Consider the following 24,357-nt stretch of genomic DNA (forward strand, 5'->3'; position numbering starts at 1 on the left):
TCACTCTTCATAACCCCAGTGCAGCTCTTTCTGCCCATGGGTCCCTATCCTTTAATAAAACCACCTTTTTACACTGAAGATATCTCAAGAATTCTTTCTTGGCCATCAGCTCCAAACCCCAACATTTCGTACATCAATAAATAACCTAGAACTACATGCAACAACATGCAATTGGTGAATCACACAAACAATGTTGGGCAAGAGAAGTCAGGCACAAGAATATATACTGTGTAATTCCATTGATATAAATTAAAAGATTGCCGGGGCACCTGGGTGGCTCAGTGTGTTAAGCGTCTGCCTTCGGCTCGGGTTGTGATCCCAGGGTTCTGGGATCGAGCCCTGCATCGGGCTCCTTGCTTCGCAGGAAGCCTGTTTCTTCCTCTCCTACTCACCCTGCTTGTGTTCCTGCTCTCGCTATCTCTCTCTCTGTCAAATAAATAAATAAAATAAAATAAAAAATAAAATAAAAAGATTGCCAAATCAATCTTTGCTGTTAGAAATTTGGATAGTGATCATTCTTGGAGAATGAGAAAGAAAACAGAAGAGAGCATGAAGACATACTTTGGGATGCTGGTAATGTTCTGTTTCTTGATCTGGATACTAGTTAAATAAATGGATGTGTTCAGTTTCTGAAAAATCCATCCAGCGGTTCTTAGGCTATATGTGCTCTTAGGTATGTATATTACACTCAAAGAAGTTACTATTACAAAATCAGAAGGGCTTCTGCTTTTTTGCTCCAAAATGGAAAAAGCTTGTAAGCGATCACTACTGTCCTCACAGCAAGAAAAAAAGCTAATAAGCAAACTGAAAATTAGTAATTCTTTTTATTGCCCTCAGAGAATTGAGGTTACAGGGCAAACAAATGGTCTGAGAACTGGAGAGAGAATCACAGATAACCTGAAGGAGAAGCTGCTAGAGGCAGGGACTGGTAGGAATTGATGAACTGCTGGAAACAGAGTGTGGACCAGCTTGAGAGTTAAAAACTCCTACAGGCCCCCACTTTCTTGAGTTTGACCTCTAAGAACATCACCACTTTCTCAGAATGAAGATCAGAAGAAAGTCTCCTCATGCTTCGAGCAGGGGGAGGGGAAAATAACCATTTTGAAATATTTTATTTTTATTTTTTAATTTTTTTTCATTGAAATATTTTAGATAGTCTGTTGTCCACCTGCCCTCAAGGGAAACTAATTTACCAGAGAATAACCAATGTGGAGGAAGGGAAATACCCAGCCTCCTCTAGCCCTCCTGTGTCACCTAAGTGGTTTAGGGAGGAAAGGACCTGAGAAGAACTTGTGCAGGTCACAGGTCAGGGTCTCAGGCAAAGTGAGAGACTAGGACCAAAAAGTCTTCCCCACCCCTACACTTCCTCTATATCAACAGGATTCTTGTATAAAAACAGGGTTAGAGCTGAAAAAAGAAAAATCCGCGATCATATCAATTGATCAGAAAATTATTTAACAAGGGGCGCCTGGGTGGCTCAGATGGTTGGGCGTCTCCTTCGGCTCAGGTCATGATCCCGGGCCGCATTGGGCTCCCTGCTACGCGGGAGGCCTGCTTCTCCTTCACCCTCTGCCTCTCTCCCTGCTCGTGCTCTCTCTATCTCTGTGTCTCAAGTGAATAAATAAAATCTTAAAAAAAAAAAGAAAATTATTTAATAAAATTCAACAGTCTTTCATCATAAAAACATTAAACAACAAAATCCTTGCTAGTTATTTTGTGGATATCGACAGAATGATACTAAAGTTTGTATGGAGAGGCAAAAGACGAGAATACCCAATACAATTTTGAAGAAGAACTAAATCGGGGGTCTGACACATAATTATCCAGTCAAATCTTAATATTTATATAACATTTCTCTCTTTGGTTATGCTTGGAAAAGCTATTCCTAAACCAATATTACCAAACATATACAAGATTATCACCAGATCACTTTTACATTTAATGACTCAGTCAGCGTTGCATATATCCTAATGTAAAGTATTAAATTACTTCACTCCTACTCACCATTACTAAATGTAGCTAACACGGTGTATTGAGAAAACCAGTCCATTCTCGGCAGTACCAAAAGTTACTTTCCTGTATGTTATCACCAGGCTGCAGCTACCTTAGGGAACACTGCGCCAGAGTCCCCGCCATGGCCCAGGGGCAGCACCAGTGACCCTACCTTGCGGCTCTGCACCCACACGCCTGAGGCTTCGGCAGCCGCCAGTTCCGGGCTGCCCTTCCCTGCCTTCTAGCCTGATCTGGACCACCAGGACGCGCGCACCGCGCCCTCTCCTGTTTCCCCTCCACCATTACAAGTCCTCCCGTGCCGCACTCAGAGCGACGACTCCCGGGGGGCCCGCGCAGGGACGTCCCGGCGGCCAACTCGCGCTCTAGCTAGACTTCTGGGATTTGGGCTACTTTTCCCACAAGCCACCGCGGCGACGGACATTCAGGTTCGAACTACATTTCCCAGAGGGCAGCGGTCACAGCGGATTTTTGGCTTCCCTTCCATTTTCGCGCGGTTCTCGTGCTGCGCACGGTGAGTTGAACTCATCTCAGGATGTAAACGGCACGGGGTGCGGACAGGCTGGACTCGGGGCATCCAAGTTAATCCGGGGTTGGGGAGGAAGTCTTTAAAGCGTGGAAGCCGGTAGTAGGGGCGGCCAGTTGTTACCGTGATCTCAGGCCTGCGGTTCAAGCACCATAGAGGAGGGTGGTGTGTGTCTATAGGGACAGGTGGGGAGGGCGGTGGCGCGCGCGGCGAGATGTGCCTCCGTTACAGTGGGTACGCTTGTGGAGTGAGAGTGAGACAGGTGTGTAGCTGTGCGCGTGTGATGTGCATTTGGTTGCGTGTCTTTTACCTGGATGGCGATTGTTGTGGCTCTATTGTGTCATTGTCCCATGGCTCTAGGTTCCCTGCTGCTTCCTTCGTCTTCTCTCCTCTCAGCTACCTGTGGCTGCCACCGAGGAACGGTCGTAAGAAGGAAGTTCGAGGTTGGGAACGCCTTGGAAATTCTTTGCTTGGGAGCTCTAAGGGGCAGCCACGTGTCTCAGAACCACGGCGTTCTCAGAGATCTGACCGCAGGAACTTGCTGTAAACCTTACACAGATTACACGCTGTCCCACTTCCATCTGTTTGTGTGTGTGTGAGCAGGGCAGGGGTGGACGTAGAGAATGTTGTACAACGAAGTCATTCTGTGCTCCAAGAAAAACCTGGCGTCCTATCGCTCCCTACCTGGTCCTGCCATTCCCCCAAAGAAGGACCCTGATGAGGAGGAAAGAATTGTTATATCCAAAAAAAAATCAGTGTTTGGGCTAGTTTTTCTTTCATAAAATTCCTGATTTTAGGGCATGCTTTCCTTTGTCAGAAATGTCCTAATCGTGATCTGGTTTCTTCCCAGTGGATGTTGGGTACTACTGAGGTAAACCTCGTTAACATTTTCATGTTAATTGGGTTATCATTCACATCCTCCTGTGTATTCTCTTATTGTAGACCAAAAAGATTCAGAGTTTTTGGTCTAGAATCAAGGACAATTTTCCTGTTTTTGATGATGTGAAAAATTAATGTTCAGGGTTATGGAAATGTTTAATGATTAACCCATATGGTTGAATATTATGCAGCTGCTAAGATTATGTTTATACAGGGGCATCTGGGTGGCTCAGTTGGTTAAGCGCCCCACTCTTGGTTTTGGCTCATTATCTGGAGGGTGGTAAGATGGAGCCCCTAGTACAGCTCCCGGCTCGGGGGAGTCTGCTTGGGATTCTCTTCTTCTCCCTCTGTTCCTCCCCCATTCTTGCACATGCTCTTTCTCTCTAAAATAAATCTTTAAAAAAAAGATTATAGAGTTAGACTTAAGAAGAAAATGTATACTCTATAATGTTAAGCAATATTCATATTTATCAACAGTAATACCCTGGAAAATTTTTAATTAAATATGAATCCCACTTAAGAAGGTATTACTGTGAGAAGTTTTCCAAGGAGTGCATCATAAATATTTTAATTGTTTATTGAGGAAGGGTAGTGGTGTAGCTGCATTTATCAAGCATCTATTGTCTATCAAACACTCTTCTACCTTTATTACATTCTATGATGCAGTCTGCAAGTGCCACTTACCTGTATTGTGTTCCTTTTCAGTAGAATCTTGGTAATCAAAGTGTTGGGGAGATATAAATTTATACATAAATTCCTTACCATCACAGTGCTTTCTTAGGTCAGCATAATTTGACAGTAAGGTGACAGTGGTGGCTACTGTCAGAATAACATCACTCCCTTGTAAAATCACAAGTCGCATTATCTGAATCTCCCTAGTGGCCTCTGATGCATTTATTCCCATTCAGTGTTCACCTTACTTACTAAAAAAAACATAAAAGTAGCAACCATGTCATTTGAGTCTTTTTATCAACCCAAATACTAAGATTGCATGATTAGGCATATCAAGCACTAAGTAAGAGTCTGATTGTTTTATCCCAATTCTACTCCTAGGAATTTATATTAAATACACAAAAATATAACAGTAGGTAATAGGTTAATTAATTCAGTTCTTACGATGGCATATATACCATTATTAATCGTGATGATACTGGTCCAGGCTAATAAATATACATAATGTAGGAATGGCATCCTGTTGAATTTTTTTTTTTTAAGATTTTTATTTATTTATTCATGAGAGACAGAGAGAGAGAGAGAAGCAGAGGGAGAAGCAGGCTCCCAAAGAGCAGGGAGCCCGATGCGGGACTCGATCCCCGGACTCTGGGATCATGACCTGAGCCGAAGGCAGACGCTTAACCATCTGAGCCACCCAGGCGCCCCTGTTGAATTTTTTTTTTTTAACGCCCAGCGTGGAGCCTGTTGTGGGGCTTCATCTCACAACCCTGAGATTATGACCTGAGCTGAAATCAAGAGTCAGACACTTAGCCAACTGAGCCACCCAGGTGCCCCAACATTTTAATCATTTTTAAGTATACAGTTAACTAGCATTAAGTATATTCACATTGTTCTGCAACCATCACCACCAATCATCTTCAGAATTTCTTCATCTTCCCCAACTGAAACTCTACCCATTAAACACTTCCCATCCCCCTTCTACCCTCCACCCCAGTCCCTGGCATCCACTTTCTGTCTCTATGAATTTGATTATTCTAAGAATCTCATATAAGAGGAATCATACAGGGGCGCCTGGGTGGCTCAGTTGGTTAAGCGACTGCCTTCGGCTCAGGTCATGATCCTGGAGTCCCGGGATCGAGTCCCGCATCGGGCTCCCTGCTCAGCGGGGAGTCCGCTTCTCCCCCAACCCTGCCCCCTCTCATGTACTCTCTCTCTCTCTCATTCTCACTCTCTCAAATAAATAAATAAATCTTAAAAAAAAAAAGAGGAATCATACAATATTTGTCCTTTTGTGACTAGGTTATTTCACTCAGCATGATGTCTTCAAGATTCATCCACGTTGTAACTTGTATAAAATAACCCTGATTTTTATGGCTGCATAATATTCCCTTGTGTGCATATACCACATTTTCTTTATCAGCTTATGGACATTTGGGTTTCTTGCACTTTTTGGCTGTTATAAATACAAACACTTGTGTAAAAGTTGTTTTGGATTTTTTTTTTTTTGGTGAATGTGTATTTTCTATTCTTGGGGTATATACCTAAGGGTGGAGTTGCTGGATCACATGGTAACTCCTACATTACCTGTTTTATTCTCATGATGTTGATGTAAGTGAAACTAATAGAATAATTCAGCAGCTTTCCGGAGGATATGACTAACAGCGTGGGAAATAGCTCTGTGAAGAAAACTCAACATCAATATATGTTAAGACTATTCTCAGAGACTTTATCCATTTTTTAGGCAGTAATCCAGCAGTGAGCATACATAAAAATCAGAGAGTGTTGTATTACTGGTAGCTGAAGAAAACAAAAACCATTTAGCAAAACAATCCAAATTTAATGTACTTCTCCAAGACCAAGTAAATACTGTTTAAAAAAATGAACTTTGCACATTTTGGAAAACAACTTCCACTTAAAACATAGCAAAGGTTCATATGCATATATATTTTAATTTTAGACATGGCCATTGAATCAGTAACTTCATATACTGAAATTCTCATCAAGATCAAAAGAAAAATATGTGCCATATATACAAGGGAATATTATTCAGCCATTCAAAAGAAGATTTTGCTATTTGCAACAACATGGGTGGACATTACCCTAAATGAAATGTTAGAGAAAGACAAGTAGCAATACTGTATGATCACACTTACATGAGGAATCTAATCCTCCACCCCCTCAAAAAAAAAAAACAAAAAACTGAACTCAGATACAGAGAAAAGATTGGTGGTTGCCAGAGGTGGGGGGAGTGAAATGCATGAAGGTGGGCAAAAAGTTCAAACTTTCAGTTTTAAATGAGTCATGGGTATGTAATGCCCAGCATGGTGACTATAGTTAATAATACTGTTGTAATCATAATACTTTATTGTGTATTTGAAAGTTGCTAAGAAAGTAGGGGCTTCTCATCACAAGAAAAAAATGTATGTATGATGATGGATATTAACTAGACTTAACTGTAGTGATCATTTTGCAATATATACAAATACCGAATCATGCTATATACCTGAAACTAATATAATGTTGTATGTCAATTATATCTCAAAGAAATATGTAAGTTTTAGGGTCAAGTCTAATGTAACAATATATTATCTCTAAAAACTGGTTATTGAGGCATGACCTTCTTGAGGTTGCTTTAGGTATTTTCCATCAGCTTTGCTTTCTAAGTTCCTTGATCCCTGGTGAAATTTTGAGATTTTATGACTCAGATTGCATAACAATATTCTGGAACACACACACACACACACACACACACACACACACACACATACACACACTTTGGCTAAGATTAGCCATGTGAGCTTCACCTTTCTTTATTCATCAGTACAATGAAATGCCTATGTCAAGGGAAATCTTCTCTTCAAATGTCTATGTCATTGAAACAGCAAAGAAACCTGTCTCTTGTGTGTAGGCAATTATTACTTTCCAAGAAAAAAAAAATCAAGAGAAAAAGAAAAGCACTGTATGAGTGTATAGCTTTCTGGACTTTTTTGTCTACTGGAGCCTGATGATTTGTCAGCCTTTCAATATTAAGATATACATATATTTTACAAATAGTATAGTGTAACTGTGATTTCATAATCTGATTTTTCTGACAGTATTTCTGGAGTATTTTCCATGTCTTCATTATTTTCCCTTCACATTTTGTATGTAATGTATTTCGTAATATATTCAGCAGTCAGTTTTTCTGGAATCAGAATGTTGAACCCTGCCTGACCAATTTTATGGCTTTTTTAACCTGTACACCCTTTCTTCTTTTTTATTTAATTTTTTAAACGATTTATCATTTGAGAGAGAGAGAGTACGGGGAGGGGCAGGGGGAGAAGGAGACCAGCAAGACTCCCCACTGAGCAGGGAGCTGGCTGCGAGGCTCCATCCCAGGACCCTGAGCTGACACCCAACTGACTGAGCCACGCAGGTGCCCCTAACCTGTACACCTTTTCTAACCTGTTCATCCTCACTGATCCCAAAGCCAGGAAGTAAGGTGTGGTTTGGATGGTGCAGGTCATTTTCAATCCTGAAAGCTGTGAATGAAGGGAGGAGAATGTGTTCAGGGCAGGACTGAGCAGCCCAGTCTCAGGTGCCGAACAGCTTCCCCAAATTGGAGGACTGGCCAGAGAGCTGTCTGATGAAGTTTCTGCATTTCCTGGGGATTAGGGGAAGAGTTTCAATTTATCTAAAATCCTTTTGTAATTGGGTGTGTTTATATGTTAGGAGGTATTAAGTAAAATGGAATGGAGAAACAAAACATTTAATTTCTTACGTAGTAACACTAAAGCATGCTTGCTCTCACAGGGTCTCTTTTTCCTTCCCAGTTCTGGATTCTCTTGTTTTTCTCTAGTAGAGAAACCCCAAGGAAGACTGATCAGTTTTTGCAGATATCAAACCATGACATATGTAAGTTGATGTTCCCTTCTTGTTGAAATAAGTGTTTTCATTACATTTCATTTCATTCTTGTGATATAAATGTTTTCATTAATTATCCTGGAAACTTACTACCGGGAAACACTCCAATCAATTATTGGTTCCCTATACTGGTGAACAATCGTTGCAGATAACCTCATGTTCTCCTTCTGTGACCAGTCTCTTCCAACCTGTGTTTATGTGTATATTGGCTAGAATATGCATTATCTCTTATGTGCCCAACTTATTTTAAGAGCAGTGATGGAAGAATGAAAAAATAAAGTCCTGTAAAGAAATGATTTGAGCTTCCCATGTCAGGATTATAGCTGATGAATTAGAGATGAGGATCCCATTTGCCAAACATGGAAAGATTCTGACATTCTCATAGACATGAGTTTTCTAGGTACAGGTGATAAAGCCTGGTAATAAATGGTCTCTGTCTTAATGTAGATTGAGATTAATGCTTTGTGAGGCTTTTAAAATTGAATAGACATGTGATTTTAGAACTTGCAAATATATGGATCATGGGTTTTAGTAAGGAATTTCTTTTTTTTAATATAATACTTTTTTTTTTTTACTTAAGATTTTATTTATTTGAGAGAAAAAGAGAGCTCAAGTGGATGGGGGGTAGGGAGGGGTAGAGGGAAAGAGAGAGGGAGCAGCAGACTCCCTGCTGAGCAGAGAGCCCGACTTGGGCCTCCATCCCAGGACCCTGAGATCATGACCTGAGCCGAAATCCAGAGTCAGATGCTTAACCCACTGAGCCACCCAGGCACCCTATATTTGATTTTTTAAATTGAGATATAATTGACATATAACATTACAAATGGTTCCCCACTTAATTTTTCAACTTTATGATGGCATGAAAGCAATACCCATACAATCATTCTGTTTTTCAATTTCAGCACAGTATTCAATAAATTACATGAGATATTCAACACTTTATTATAATGTAGGCTTTGTGTTAGATGATTTTGCCCAGATGTAGGCTTATGTAAGTGTCCTGAGTATGATTAAGTTAGGCTGAGCTAACAGTGATGTTCAGTAGGTTAGGTGTATTAAATGCATTTTTGATTTATGAGATTTTCAGCTTATGATGGGTTTATCAGGATGTAATGCCATCATAAGTCAAGGAACATCTGTATATTAGTTTCAGGTATACAGTATAATTTGATATTTGTCTACATTGTGAAATGATCACTACAATAAGTCTGGTTAACATCCACCACTGTACATAGGTACAGGTGGATTCATTGTAAAATGTGTATATATCCATGAAACCATCACTACAATCAAAATAATGAACAGATCCATCACCCCGCAAAAGCCTCAGTAATCCTTCCCTCCCAACCCCCCGACCCCTCCCACTCTGCTTCCAGGCAGTTACTGATCTGCTGTCTGTTAACATAAATTAGTTTACTCTTTCTAGATTTGTATACAGATAGAATCAAACAGTATATACTCTGTTTTGTTTCTTGTATTCAGCATAATTATTTTGAGATTCATCCATGTTGTTGCATATATCAGTTCAATCCAAAATATAGTTGAATAGTATTCCATTATATGGATGTATCATAATGTATTCACCCTTTCTCCTGTTGACATTTTGGTTGTTCCAGTTTGTGTTATTATAATTAAAGTTGCTAAGAACATTCCTGTGAAAGTCTTTGGGTGCGTCTAAGTTTTTATTTCTCTTAGGTAAATGCCGGAAAATCAAACTTCAGGTGAGTTTCTGTGTTCACAAAACTTTTATTTGGACATGAGAACATTTGATTTTCTTTGCCTGAAGTATATACTTCAGGTTGAGACCGTCTTTACACCTTCCATCCCCAGTTAATGGATAGAAGTCATTGAGATAAATCCTTCATGTGGCTCTGATTTTCTGTCTTCTCCAGGTAATAGTCATATATTCAATTGGCAAATCATTTGAATTATACAGTTGGTCTTTGTTTTTTTTTTTTAATTTTTTTTTTTTTTAAGATTTTATTTATTTGCGAGAGAGAGAATGAGAGACAGAGAGCACGAGAGGGAAGAGGGTCAGAGGGAGAAGCAGACTCCCCGTTCAGCAGGGAGCCCGATGTGGGACTCGATCCCGGGACTCCAGGATCATGACCTGAGCCGAAGGCAGTTGCTTAACCAACTGAGCCACCCAGGCGCCCAGTTGGTCTTTGTTTTATTTATTTATTTTTTTATCAGAGAGAGCGAGCACAAGAGTGGGGTGAGGAGCAGAGGGAGAAGCAGACTCCCCACTGTGCAGGGAGTCCGATGTGGAGCTCGATCCCAGAACTCTGGGATCGTGACCTGAACCAAAGGCAGACGTTTAACTGGCTGAGCCACCCAGGTACCCCAGTTGGTCTTTATTTTAGATGGTGATTAAGCAAGGCAGCATGGATTTATGTGGAATTACACACCACATATTTCTGATATTCTACAGAGGCCTAATAGTCAACAAATGACAAAGGCATCTGCTTTGTGAAGCTTTTGGAAGTGGGATTGCAACTGGGTATTTGAGGATAGAGATCCGTGTCAACAAGGGGAGGAATATGTTCAGGTGATCTCTAAGTTATAACCAGTAGTACTAGTCAGGTGTTATTTGTGGCCTGGCAGCCTGAGTTTTTTTCAGGTATATCATTGGGTGGATTGTGAGAGGCAGTGTGGTGTGATATTGAAGCGGATGGGCCCTGGATATCCGAGATTTGGTTTGAGTCTTGGCTCTGCCACTTCCTAGCTGTATGAGCTTGGTGTATTCACACAGCCTCTGTGTTCCACAGTGCTCAGATGTACTTTATAATAGTACATATTTCATAGGGATATAACAAGGTTAAAAATGTAAAGCTCATGACAACAGAGCCTGGAACATAGGAGTCTTCAATAAATATTAACTGTTGTGATTCTAGGTGATTCCCCTTCAGGGTCCAATAGTAATGGAAATACGAAGGTAACTGATGGTTATTTGCAAGGTAAGAAAATTATCCAGAGGCTCAACTGCTTAAAAACAGGGGTTCTTAATCTTCCGTTCTTTGATTGCTCTTGTGAGCTTCCAGAGGCCCATAGATCATTTGAAACAGTATTCAGAAGTGTGTATTTACTGATTCTCAAAGGTGAATATGACCAAAAACATTCAGAAATGTTGGTTTGGAAACAAAATGGTAATAATGGATACAATCTTGTATAAAGTGTTCAAGATTACAGAAATAGTTGAGTAAATCCCACCACATACTACATACATACATGAGATAAAATAACATGCAGCTAGTGAAATTATGCTTATAAAGATTCTTCATGGGGCACCTGGGTGGCTCTTGGTTAAGCATCCGACTCTTGGTTTCAGCTCAGATCATGATCTCAGGGTCATGGGATGGAGCTCCATGTCAGGCTCCGTACTCATTGGGGAGTCTGCTTGAGATTCTCTCTCTCTCCCTCTCCTTCTGCTCTTCTCCCCTACACACTCACATGTGCTCTCTCTCTCAAATAAATAAATAAATCTTTAAAAGATTCTTCATAAGAAGGAAAAATACATAATGTAATGTGAACCAATATTCACAAACATGAAAAGTATTATTCAAAAGCACTTTAAAATTAGATGTGAATCTCATTTAACACTATAGGGTTATGTAAAATATTTTACAAGGTTTGTATCCAAAATGGTATTTTAATTATATATGTGTAAAGGAGACATCTGTATCTACATTTGTTGAGAATCTACTGTATACAAAACTGTTTTCTGTCTGCTTTTTACACATGCTTTCAATCTGCTGATTCCACTTACCTGAATTATGTTCATTCATAGAAAAATCTTGATAGTGAAACTTTTTTTTTATTATGTTCAGTTAGCCACTATATAGTACATCATTAGTTTTTGATGTAGTGTTCAGTGATTCATTATTTATGTATAACGCCCAGTGCTGATCACAACACGTGCCCTCCTTAATACCCATCACCCTGTTACCCTCTCCCCCCACCCTCTCCTCTGAAACCCTCAGTTTGTTTCCTGGGGTCCATAGTCTCTCATGGTTCATCTCCCTCGCTGATTTCTCCCCCTTCAGATTTCCCTCCCTTCCCCTCTGGTCCTCCGTGCTATTGCTTATGTCCCACATATGAGTGAAACCATATGATAATTGTCTTTCTCTGCTTGACTTACTTCACTTAGCATAATCCCCTCCAGTTCCATCCATGTCAGTGCAAATGGTGGGTATCCATCCTTTCTGATGGCTGAATAGTATTCCATTGTATATATGGACCACATCTTTATCCATTCATCAGTTGAAGGGCATCTTGGCTTCTTCCACAGTTTGGCTATTGCGGACATTGCTGCTATGAACATTGGGGTGCATGTGGCCCTTCTTTACACTACATCTGTATCTTTGGGGTAAATACCTACTAGTGCAATTGCTGGGTCATAGGGTAGCTCTATTTTTAACATCTTGCAGAACCTCCACACTGTTTTCCAGAGTGGCTGTAACAGAGCTTGCATTCCCACTTTTGAATTATACTGAGGATATTACTCAAGGATTGTCCAAGAAATGGTAGGTGAAATTTATTTCAACAACATTGTTTTTCCAATTCAGAGTTAGAGTTTACAGTTTATGAGTGGAAAGATCTCCCTATAATTTTTTAAAAAATATTTTGTATAATATTGGTGCCATATTTCCAGGTAGGAATTATATCTGACCATTGCAGGAAAATCCAGTAACCTAAAGAATTAATGAACAAGAAAGATAAAATTACCCATAGTCTGTTGTCATCATGTCCTTCTTCCTCCCTGCCCCCCCCACTGCCATTAATCACCAATTATATTTTGATACAGATTTTTCCAGTTTTTATCTGTAAGCATATATTTTTGGTCTTGATTCTGTAATATAAAATAACCTTATTTGATCACATAAGGTGACAAAAGAATTTCCAACTCTTAATTTGTAAAAGAAATCTTGAGTTTCATTATTGTCTCTATGCATGTAAAGAGAAGGCCCTTAATCCCCTCCTTACTTGAAAAACCTTTCTGAGTATTTTCACCTCTTAGGAGCATAGATTTGTCAGTTAAAATCAATTACCAGAAAAGGGTAACATTTCTGCTAACATAGCGTTTTTTCTAAAGATTTTATTTATTTATTAGAGAGAGAGCACAAGCAAGGGGAGCTGCAGGCAGAGGGAGAGGGAGAAGCAGGCTCCCTGATCAGCGGAGCCCAATGTGGGGTTAGATCCAGGACCCTGGGATCATGACCTGAGCCAAAGGCAGGCACTTAACTGACTGAGCAACCTAGGCACCCCAACATAGCATTTTAAAATCAATTTTTTAGGGGCATCTGGCTGGCTCTTAGTTTTGGCTCACTTCTTGATATCAGGGTCATGAGATTGAGCCCTGCGTCAGGCTCTACGCTCAGCTCAGAGTCAGCTTGAGATTTCCTCTCCCTCTCCCTCTGCCCCTCCTGCTCATGCTCTCTCTCTCTCTCTCTCAAATAAATAAATCTTTGAAAAAAATAAAATCGATTTTTTAAAATGAGATTAAATGTCATTTCAGAGAATATAGAAAAGATCTGATGTCTGGGTTATTCCAAGTATCTGTTGTATAAACATTTCCAATGATAGATTTATTGTTAACAGAAACATGGAATAGGTGGTAAAAGTTATGAATAATCAGATAAATCTCCACCTTGTTCCAAAAAACAGTATTTAGACACTCACTAAATTCTTAATTTGGCACCTGATCATCAGATTCTCTGAACTCCTTTAGGATGTTGAAATGATTTTTCTGAACTGCCTGTGGCAGGGGATGGGCATATTTTCTCCTAAAGTGTTGGAAAATCATTTTTGTAAATATTTGTTTATTGAGGAGAATTACATGCTTAAAGCCAGGCTTTGACTTTTTTTTAATTAGCATTATAAGAATGCAGGCCTAAGGAACTTAAATTTTATTGTAAGAAAAAACAGAACTAGCAGAATTGTGTTTTCTTTTAAAACAGTAAATTAAGGAACTTGGAAGGCTCTCCACTTCATTTTTTTTAAGATTTTATTTATTTATTTGAGAGAGAGAGAGGACAAGAAGGGGGAGGGTCAGAGGGAGAAGCAGACTCCCTGCTGAGCGGGGACCCTGATGCGGGGCTTGATCCTGGGACTCTAGGATCGTGATCTGAGCCAAAAGCAGACAGATGCCTAACCCACTGAGCCACTCAGGTGCCCCGAAGTTTCTCCTCTTTAAATAATAGTAACTAACTTAAGCAGTTATTTTATTAAGTATTTTATATAGATTACATAATCTTCAGACTTTTATATGCTATTTTATATTCTTTCCCAGTTTACCAACGAGACTTCAAGGGACTGGCATGTTCGTAAACATCAGAGTTTCAATCTGAAATTCATGTCCAAAAGGTCTGACAACAGTCTATATTCATTATAGCAAGAGACCACCTCCCAAATATTATTTTTAAAAGCTACCTGCGTCACTCAGTAATTCATCACAAGTATCTTTTCTTCACTTGTTTGTGTGAACCAATATCATAATTATTAATAATAGCATAGTGTGCCAGAATGTATTACAACATAATTCTTTTTTTTTAAAGACTGATTGATTGATTGATTTGAGAGAGAGAACACCGGTGGGGGGCAGGGGGAGTACAGAGGAGAGAGAGAAATCTCAAAGAGACTCCCCACTGAATGCAGAGCCCATCTCTGGGGCTCAAGGCAGGGCTCGATCTCACGACCCTGAGATCATGACCGGAGTGGAAATCAAGAGTCTGCTGCTTAACAGACTGAGCCGCCCAGGTGCCCCCAACATAATTCTTTTACCATGTTGCCTACTGTTAACATGTTTTCAGTTTCTTGTTACAGAAAAATTCTCTGAAAAACATTCTGCATATAATTTTTATACCTCTTTTTATTTCCTTAAATTTTTAATAGTGGACTTTCATATAAGAAATTAGACATTTTAAGGGCCTACAATATTGTCTGACCCTGTGATACTAGCATTTGAGTTGATTAAATGACTAAACATATGTAGCCCTTCCTTCCCCCCCTTTTTTCTTTTAAAGAGAGCGAATGTACTGAGTGGAGTTGGGGGGGGCGTGCATAGGAGTAAAGAATCTTAAGCAGGCTCTACACTCGGCACAGAGCCTGTGACACAGGGCTCGATCTCACGACCTGGAGATCATGACCTGAGCTGAAATCTAGAGTCAGACGCTTAACCTAATAAGCCACCTTGGTGCCCTTTTATATGTTACATTTAAATGCCAATAATCCAACGGGATATAAACTACGATTAAGAATAAGTATAGATCAAAAAAAAAAAAAAAGAATGAGTGTAGATCAGTGTATAGTAAAGACCACTAAAGAGAGTTAGATGACCTACCTTGGGAATTCATGGGAAAGTGACATTGGTTGGATTCTGGCCATTACTATAAAGTGCGAACAAGTTATACTGAGCCCATGGAATCTCTCTGGAGATAAGTGGGATTTATTGTGTAAACTTTTGCTTTCTAATTTTTTCCCTCAACTGATGTTTAGATGCAAAATGAGACTAATAGGATAAGTTGATTGGGCAGTTGTCTGGAAGACATTGTGGCTAAATGTCAAGAAAAAACCTCCTTGGGGTCAAGAAGACTTTAGAGTACTCAGAGCTTTATTCCAAGCTCAAGAGAATGTTTTAAAATTAAATGAAGTCTCGGGTCGCCTGGGTGGCTCAGTTGGTTAAGCATCTGCCTTCGGCTCAGGTCATAATCCCAGGGTCCTGGGATCGAGCCCCGCATCGGGCTCCCTGCTCCGCGGGGAGCCTGCTTCTCCCTCTCCTACTCCCCCTGCTTGTGTTCCCTCTCTCGCTGTGTCTCTCTGTCAAATAAATAAATAAATAAATAAATAAAATCTTTAAAAATTTAATTTAAATTAAATGAAGTCTGTACTTTTTGGAGAATAGCTTCTAACACATACATTTGTGTATATATATATTTTTAAGTCAATGTATGACCACTGTTAAAATAATTATGAAGTATATTTAAAACAAAAAGAAAACCAAGATTACGCCTATAAAAAAAAGGGATGGTAACATAGGATTGTGTAATGTAATAAAATGGATAAATTACCAAACCTTTCCATCAGTTGATATCCTGTTCCCTGTCCCGCAATGTCTGTCTCTTTTTTAATGATCTAATCATGTTGTACTACTATTTTTTATCTTATTTTTCTATTGGTAGTATATCTGTAATATCGTCCATGTCCTCAAATATATTTTCCTTTTTAGCATCTAATGGCTGCTTTGTATTCTGTTGCCTGAATATTTAGTATTTAAGTAGTCACCTTGGCTGGACTCAAAACACAGAATGTAGGCCTAAGCAATTCCTTCTTTGTGTTCATTTCCCATATATTGACCAACTTCAACGGACCATGAGGCCATAAAAACACCTCTGGTTTGGATGGTGAGGGCTCTTTCAGCCTTGGAAGATGGGAGTGAAGGCAGGTGGATCCACTCATGGAAAGACTGAACAACCCAATCTCAGGACTAGATCAACCTTTCCAACATGGGAGCTTGTCCAGGAGATCTCCTGCTCCTGTGTTTGGATCTGGCTTCAATGCCAGAAGTGATTTATTCTACAACGACCTTTGTGTAGTCTGGTGTCCTGGGACTTGGGAGAGACCTTAGATCCATCTTCCATTTTTCCCTAAATTGTGTGTGCAGTAGTGGGGGCTAATTTTAGAAGAATGGAGGAACAAAAAGATTGTACTAAATTAAGTCATATTGGGAACACTAAAACTTTTTTTTCTTCTCTCAGCTCTGGAGTCTCTGGAATTTGAATTGTTTTCAATGGAGGAACACCAAGGAGCACTGATCAGGTCTTACATTTCTAAAACCATGACCTGTGTAAGTTGGTTATTCCTGTCTTCTTGCAATATTATGATTTTAGTCTATGTGGGTTTTTTGCTTAATTAACCCAAAGCTTCCTACTTAAGAGGGCCTCTTTCAAGTTATCTGCTCTACAGTTTGTCCTAAAATTAAAAAAAGTGATAGAAAATAGCTCAGTTTCCTCCTAATGAGTGTAAATCATCCGATTTACTCAATCCACTTCTATGCTTATTCAATCAAAGGCTATGATGGAGCAGTAAAGGAGTGAAGTCCCGTGAAGGAAATATTTGAGTTTCCTTTATAGGTCTCTGGTTTGATGAGTTAGAGATGTTGGTCCCATTTAATTACCACAGATAGACTTTCAAATTCTCCACAGACCTGAATTTTCTAGGCAGATGAGATGGATATTGGTATCAGTTGGTCTTAGTCTTAGTATATGATGGTATCTCATGTTCTTGAGCATTGTAGAATGATAGGAAACATTTGGGTCATGCATCTTTCTAAGGAATTATTGAGAGACAAATATATCTATTTTGTGGTTGAATGTGATCTGATGAATTTGGGTGACATCTATTTGATTATGGCTCATCCTTCATCAGTGTACAGTTAGAAATAAAAATGTTGAGTAACTGATGAAAGATGACAATGAATGAGAATTTATCCTAAGGAGTGTAAATGTGTTAATTTCTAGAATTGATGAAGACCTTTGAAATTTTGTCCAACTAAGTATATAAATGTCAGGAATGGATTAAGTCTGAGATATCTATAATACAATGTATTGTGACACTGCCAGAATTTATTTGTCAAAACAAAGAAAAATGTTTATGATGTGTTCTGACAAAGGATGAACTCAATGCCTATAGAAATGTCAACTTTTTTCACAAGCTTTTACTTAATACAGAAATTTTTATATTCAGTATCGGAGGCAAATCCCATCTTTGTTTAACTCTGAAGGAAAAATAATTTAGAACCTCACGTTTTTTTGAGAATTTATACATCATGCAACTAGCTGACTACATGATTGTGCATTATACTTTATTGAATAGGAAAAAAACTTTAATCTTATCCATTCCCCAGTAGGTCTGAGTTTTTGTGATGGCCCACAACCTACAAAGATTTGTCTGTAACAATAGGATTCTTCAGGAATATGTAGACATTTGGCTTTGATTTTCTAGTCCATTTGTACTATATCATTCCCTTTCTTTAATTCACTCCTGTAGTCTCCTGTCTTTACCATCTTGAAAATGTGTTTCCAATTTCACACTACATGGGTTTGCAGTTTCAGGAATTAGTGACATTCAGGGATGTGGCCATAGACTTCTCTCGGCAGGAGTGGGAATACCTGGACCCTATTCAGAGGGACTTGTACAGGGATGTGATGTTGGAGAACTATAGAAACTTGGTCTCATTGGGTAAGTTCATTTGCCATGAGAAATTTAGAATGTGCTCTGTGGTAATGTTGACTTTCAACACAGGGAATTTCAAAGCTCTTTCAAGATGTAAGCTGAATTTCTTTTTCTTGTTCCCAGAGGGAGGTTTGAGGTCTGTCAGTTTGTCAGTGCCTCTACCACCAACCATAGTCATTTCCTCTTCTGGTGATGCTCACATTTCCCTCGCCCTTCCTGTCATTGCCTCCCTTCCTTACTTCCCAAGGGGCTGGACAAAAGTTCCTTATATTTATTCCATATATAGCTATTGTCCAAGAAGCCTCGTTTCCCATTGTGTTCAGGCTGAATATTGCTATGTATTTGCTGGGTCATCCTCTGATCCACCTGCAGGGCAATAGTTAGATGAAGATTTGTGATTGGCTGTAGCTGTGAGAAGAGCTCTATAACTTCTATAGTGTGGACTGGATAAACAATATTCATTTAAAACTGAAGGGTACACATTTCATTTTCTGCAACCAGTTTTATATGATTTATGGTTGAAAGTTACAATTCATGAGCATGATATTTATAATTGAATGAATATTTTATAAGTGAATCAGGTTGCTTCTTGTTTTCCTCTTAAGGAAATAAGATAATTTTAATTGGCATTATGTCCCAATTATGATACTTTTCCTGAGAAGCAGGGGGGAGAGGAATATCTATACATGCATACAAATTTAATCATCAAATAACCATGCAATAATAGTATTATCATACCGATTTTACTTGCCAACATTGGGGAGCAGTGTGTTGAAATGATTTCCTCAAAGTCACAAGGTTGGTAGACATTAGAGGAGAAAGAATTTGTGCACACGCCCTTAGCTCCAATGAGTGTCCTCAAACATTGTTAACCTTTTCAATCACTTTGTTCAATTTTCTCTTAAGAGGAAGAGTCTATAGTGAGTTTAAATTAAAATAAAATTTCATCATACCTGCCTGGTTCCTTAAATCATCTCATCCTTCTATTATCTGAAGTCTGTATCTGTAACATTTAACCTTGATTTCATGACAAATTTAAGCAAAGCTAAAGATTTTGTGAGTTCTGTTTTTATTTCTGTACCATGTGGCTTTTTTTTTTCTTGTAAGCAGGACATTCCATTTCTAAGCCAGATGTGGTTGACTTATTGGAGCAAGGAAAAGAGCCCTGGATGATTTTGAGGGAAGAAACACAAGGAGAGTATACAGGTAAGGAGGGCAAGGAAGGCAAAGAGAAGCCATCAGGGCTGGTAGCAGCCTATGTGGTAAGGGGGAGGAGTACATCTCTGTGGTATTGGTAAAGCCCTCCAAGGTACCAAGACTCGGTGGTGCCAAGAGCATGGGCTTGTGACGTGGGGAGGAAATCAAGGTCTCAACATGAGCTGTAGAAGAAACTTCAACTTTACACCATTTGCCATTCATCTTATTTCCTTATATTTCAAACCCATTTTCAGTGACAGGGAATCTCATGTTTCATTCATGCAATATTTTATCTATATATTGGATTCAGCTGTTCTCTATGTCCCCTTTTGCACACACACACATATATCAATGCAGTGAACAGTGATAGTGAACAAGGCTTATAAGGTCCCTGCTCTTGTGGAATTTACATTGTACTAGATTGAGGATAACAGTAAACAGCTAAATAGATAAATAATATTGGGCAATGGAATGATGGAAAGTAAGCAGAAAGTGGGCCATTTTAGATAAGGTAGTTGCGGATGACTTTTCTGAGGTGGTAACATTTGAGAGGATACCTGACATAAGGGCCTAGGACATGTGTTTGGGAAGAATATTCCAACCTAAACGCATAGCTTGGAAGGCTCAGGAGTGGCTGGGGCAGTGGGAGAAAGGGATGAGGAGACTGGAAGGAAGGGGTCCAGGGAGAGCTTTGTGAGTTTGAGGAGCACCATTGTAGACCAAAATAGAAGGCCTCAGGAGAGAGTAATAAGTAACGCAGCCACAACTGTTAGGAGGAATCAGCTCATATGAGGTTTTATTAGATTTGAATGATTAGGAATAATAAGTATTAGTATCAATTGTGTTATCTGTTTTAAAATTTTTAATTTTAAACCATTTTTTTAAAAATGTTAGTCAAATCCAGAGAGCCGCTTTAAGCACATGTCCAGCGCAATGAGTTAAATGCGGTAAACACCAATGTTATGAATTAAAACTTCTTTCTTCTTATTTTGAAATAATTTCAAGTCACAGAAAGGTTGTAATAATAATGCAAAAATGTATTTTATACCTTTCAACCAGTCTTTCCAAATGAGGAAAGCTTTCTAGTCCACACTGAAGCCCTTCACAAGTCCACACCCAATCACAATCTTCTCCCCCTGCTAAGTGCAACCACTCTTCTGATTTTAATAGAAATCAGTTCCTTCCCTTTTTTCTCCCTCCAACGTCTTTATGTGCTTTTAAAATCTTCTTTAATCTCTAAGTTTCCTCTTCATCTCTTTTGTTCCTAACCATTTATTCGCTGAAGGAACATCTTCCATTCTGTTTTGCTGATGCCATTTTGAGATTTACTTAAACATGTTCTCTGACTTCTCTGTATCCTCTAAAGATTTTATTTATTTGACAGAGAGAGAGACAGCGAGAGAGGGAACACAAGCAGGGGGAGTAGGAGAGGGAGAAGCAGGCTTCCCATGGAGCAGGGAGCCCAATGCGGGGCTCAATCCCAGGACCCTGGGATCATGACCTGAGCGGAAGGCAGTCGTTTAACGACTGAGCCACCCAGGCGCCCCTCTCTGTATCCTCTAAATAAGTAGTGGGATCAAGAAGCATAATGAGATTTAGATTATCTATATATAATATATCATATAATATATAAATATATTAAGTTTATAAATATATACATAAATATATTTTTAGAATTTAAATATATATTATATAATATATATTTTGGCAAGACAACTTTCTGGACAGTCTTGTATACATAATATGTTGTCAGTATCGAATGCTGGCTCCCTACATATCAGACAGAATCGAGTTTATTGCTTACTGTTGTAAAGGAAAACACCACCAAAAAGAGCTTTGGTAGTATTTCAAAGGAGGAAATGCAAGATGGATGTTATTGACAATTGAAAGTTTGGTTTAAGGCCAGTCTTTCAGTGTGATTAGGATTGGGTGAAGATCAAGATACAACAGTGGAAAATTCATGGAAATTAGGTAAGAATTTTGAGGCTTGGGGGGCATCTGGGTGGCTCAGTTGGTTAAACATCTGCCTTTGGTTCAGGGTCCTGGGATTGAGCCCCATATTGGGCTCCCTGCTCTCCTTCTCCCTTTGCCACTGCCCCCTGCTTGTGCTTTCTCTCTCTCTCCCTCTGCCAAATAAATAAAATCTTTAAAAATAGGGACGCCTGGGTGGCTCAGTCGGTTAAGCGTCTGCCTTTGGCTCAGGTCCTGGGGTCAAGTCTCACATCGGGCTCCTTGCTCATCGGGGAGCCTGCTTCTCCCGCTGCCTGCCACTCCCCCTGCTTGTGCTCTCTCTCTCTCTCTCTTTCTCTGTCAAATAAATATTTTAAAAAAAAAATACTCTTCAATAAAAACTCAATAACAATGTATTTTTATACTTTTGTGAAAAATTGTTTCATATGTTTAAGAGCCAGTTCTCTCTATTTCATGAGTATTGGGATTGTGTGTCTCCCCCATTTTTCTATCTGGCTTTTAATCATTTGTCCCTCAATTTTTTTTTAAGATTTTATTTATTTATTTGAGAGAGAGCGAGTAAGTGAGAGAGAGCACAAGCAGGGTGAAGGGCAGAGGGAGAAGCAGACTCCCCGCTGAGCAGGGAGCCCTATGGGGGGCTCGATCCCAGGACACTGGGATCATGACCTGAGCCGAAGGCAGCCACTTAACCGGTTGACTGTGCCACCCAGGCGCCCCTGTCCCTCAATTTTGAAGAGTGTTTTTATAGGAGTGCCTGGGTGGCTCAGTCGTTAAGCGTCTGGCTTCAGCTCAGGTCATGATCCCGGAGTCCTGGGATTGAGCCCTGCATCCGGCTCCCTGCTCCACGGGAAGCCTGCTTCTCCCTTTCCCATTTCCCCTGCTTGTGTTCCCTCTCTCGCTGTCTCTCTCTCTCTGTCAAATAAATAAATAAGTAAATTCTTTGGGGGGAAAAAAGTGTTTTTATATATTAGGAGTATTAGCCTTTTGTCTGAAGTGTATGTTGTAAATATTTTCTCCCAGTTTCTCAATTTTTTTTTTGTTATTTTGATTATGGCAGTTTATTTATTTTTTAATGTAGTCAAATTCATCATTCTTATTATCTCTGAATTTTGTGTCTTGGTTAGAAGCTATCTCAAGGTTAAAGATAAATACACATCTTTTCTTCTATCACATGTATGATTTTATATTTTACATTTAAATCCCTAATCCATTTGGAGTTTATTCTTTTTTTTTTTTTTTTAAGATTTTATTTATTTGACAGAGAAAGACAGCGAGAGAGGGAACACAAGCAGGGGGAGTGGGAGAGGGAGAAGCAGGCTTCTGCCGAGCAGGGAGCCCGATGCGGGGCTCGATCCCAGGACCCTGGGATCATGACCTGAGCCGAAGGCAGACGCTTAACAACTGAGCCACCCAGGTGCCCCCCATTTGGGGTTTATTCTTATGTATAAAGTAAGGTATGGATCTAATGAAATCTTTTCCCACATGGCTACCCCAGTTGTCCCAACACCATTCATTTAAACATCCATCTTTGCTCCCTTCATTTGAAATGCCACCTTCGGGGCACCTGGGTGGCTCAGTCTTTAGGCGTCTGCCTTCAGCTCAGGTCATGATCCCAGGGTCCTGGGATCGAGCCCCGCATCGGGCTCCCTGCTCAGCGGGAAGCCTGCTTCTCCCTCTCCCACTCCCCCTGCTTGTGTTCCTTCTCTCACTGTGTCTCTCTGTCAAATAAATAAAATCTTTAAAAAAAAAATGAAGTGCCACCTTCATCATATAATACATTTCCATATATTCTTTGGTCTATTTCTGGGCTTTCTGTTCTGTTCTGTTCTATTTGTGGATCCATGCACCACTACCACATTGCTTTTATTATAGTTATATTGTAGCGCATTTTAATGTTTGTTAGGGCTAGTCACCCTTTTAGATTTTCAGTGTTTTTCTGCCTATTTTTGAATGTTTGTTTTTCCATGTGAACTTGATTATTAACTTTTCTAACTCCATGGAAAGTTTATTAGTATTTTATTTGAATTGCACTAAATTTACAGATTAATTTAGGAAGAACTGAGATCTTTATAATGTTTATTAATTTTCCCTAAATACTTAATCATGTTCTTTACTGTTATAAATTACATTTTCTCTACCGTTTTGTCCTTTACCTAGTTATGGTTTTCCAATAGAAAGACTCTTAATTTTTTCAACAGGTTTATTGATATATAATTTACATAACATAAAATCATTCTTTTTTTTTTAAGATTTTATTCATTTGTTTGACACAAAGAGAGAGAGAGGCAGAGAGCAAGTACAAGCAGGGGGAGCAGCAGACAGAGGGAGAAGGAGAAGCAGGCTCCCCACTGAGCAAGGAGCCTGACGTGGGGCTCAATTCCAGGACCCCGGGACCATGACCCGAGCCGAAGGCAGATGCCCAACCAACTGAGCCACCCAGGCACCCCTAAATCATTCTTTTTTTTTTTTTAAGATTTTATTTATTTATTTGAGAGAGAGACACAACGGGAGAGGGAACACAAGCAGGGGGAGAGGGAGAGGGAGAAGCAGGGTTCCTGCTGAGCAGGGAGCCCGATGCAGGGCTTGTTCCCAGGACCCCAGGATCACGACCTGAGCCGAAGCAGACGCTTAACGTCTGAGCCACCCAAGCGCCCTAAAATCATTCTTTTAAATTGAACAAATCAGGGGCACCTGGGTGGCTGTCAGTTGAGCATCCATCTGACTCTTGATATTGGCTCAAGTCATCACTTCTCAGCCTTTTGGCTAAGATCAAGTGATATTGGTTTAAGTCATGATCTCAGCATAGTGATATGGAGCCCTGCATAGGGCTCCACGCTCAGCAGGGAGTCAGCTCGAGATTCTTTCCCTCTGCCCCTCCCCCTGCTCATTCATGCTCTCTCTCTCTCAAATAAATAAATGAATAAATCTGAAAAAATAAAGGGAACAAGTCAGTGTTTTTTAATATA

General features: G+C 39.7%; 1 protein-coding gene across 13 annotated transcripts in view; it reads left to right on the top strand.

The window, feature by feature from the left end:
* Positions 1-2,473: 2,473 nt before the first annotated feature.
* LOC113935565 (zinc finger protein 573) overlaps positions 2,474-24,357 on the top strand; it is a 35,576-nt gene continuing 13,692 nt past the window's right edge. Inside the window, exons 1-8 of one of the 13 annotated variants that reach the window (XM_027617713.1) lie at positions 2,501-2,524; positions 7,903-7,984; positions 9,689-9,714; positions 12,442-12,516; positions 14,283-14,356; positions 16,747-16,835; positions 18,097-18,229; positions 19,334-19,429. In XM_027617713.1, coding sequence (XP_027473514.1) covers positions 16,779-16,835; positions 18,097-18,229; positions 19,334-19,429 — 286 coding nt within the window. In that variant the 5' untranslated portion in view covers positions 2,501-2,524; positions 7,903-7,984; positions 9,689-9,714; ... (1 more) ...; positions 14,283-14,356; positions 16,747-16,778. Of the gene's footprint in view, positions 2,525-7,460; positions 7,985-9,688; positions 9,715-10,887; positions 10,951-12,420; positions 12,517-14,282; positions 14,357-16,746; positions 16,836-18,096; positions 18,230-19,333; positions 19,430-24,357 lie in introns of those variants that run through there. The other 12 variants (XM_027617710.1, XM_027617712.1, XM_027617714.1 and 9 more) reach the window with 12 other exon arrangements.

The sequence above is a fragment of the Zalophus californianus genome, chromosome 17 (genome assembly GCF_009762305.2).
Source record: "Zalophus californianus isolate mZalCal1 chromosome 17, mZalCal1.pri.v2, whole genome shotgun sequence".
Classification (NCBI taxonomy): Eukaryota; Metazoa; Chordata; class Mammalia; order Carnivora; family Otariidae; genus Zalophus; species Zalophus californianus.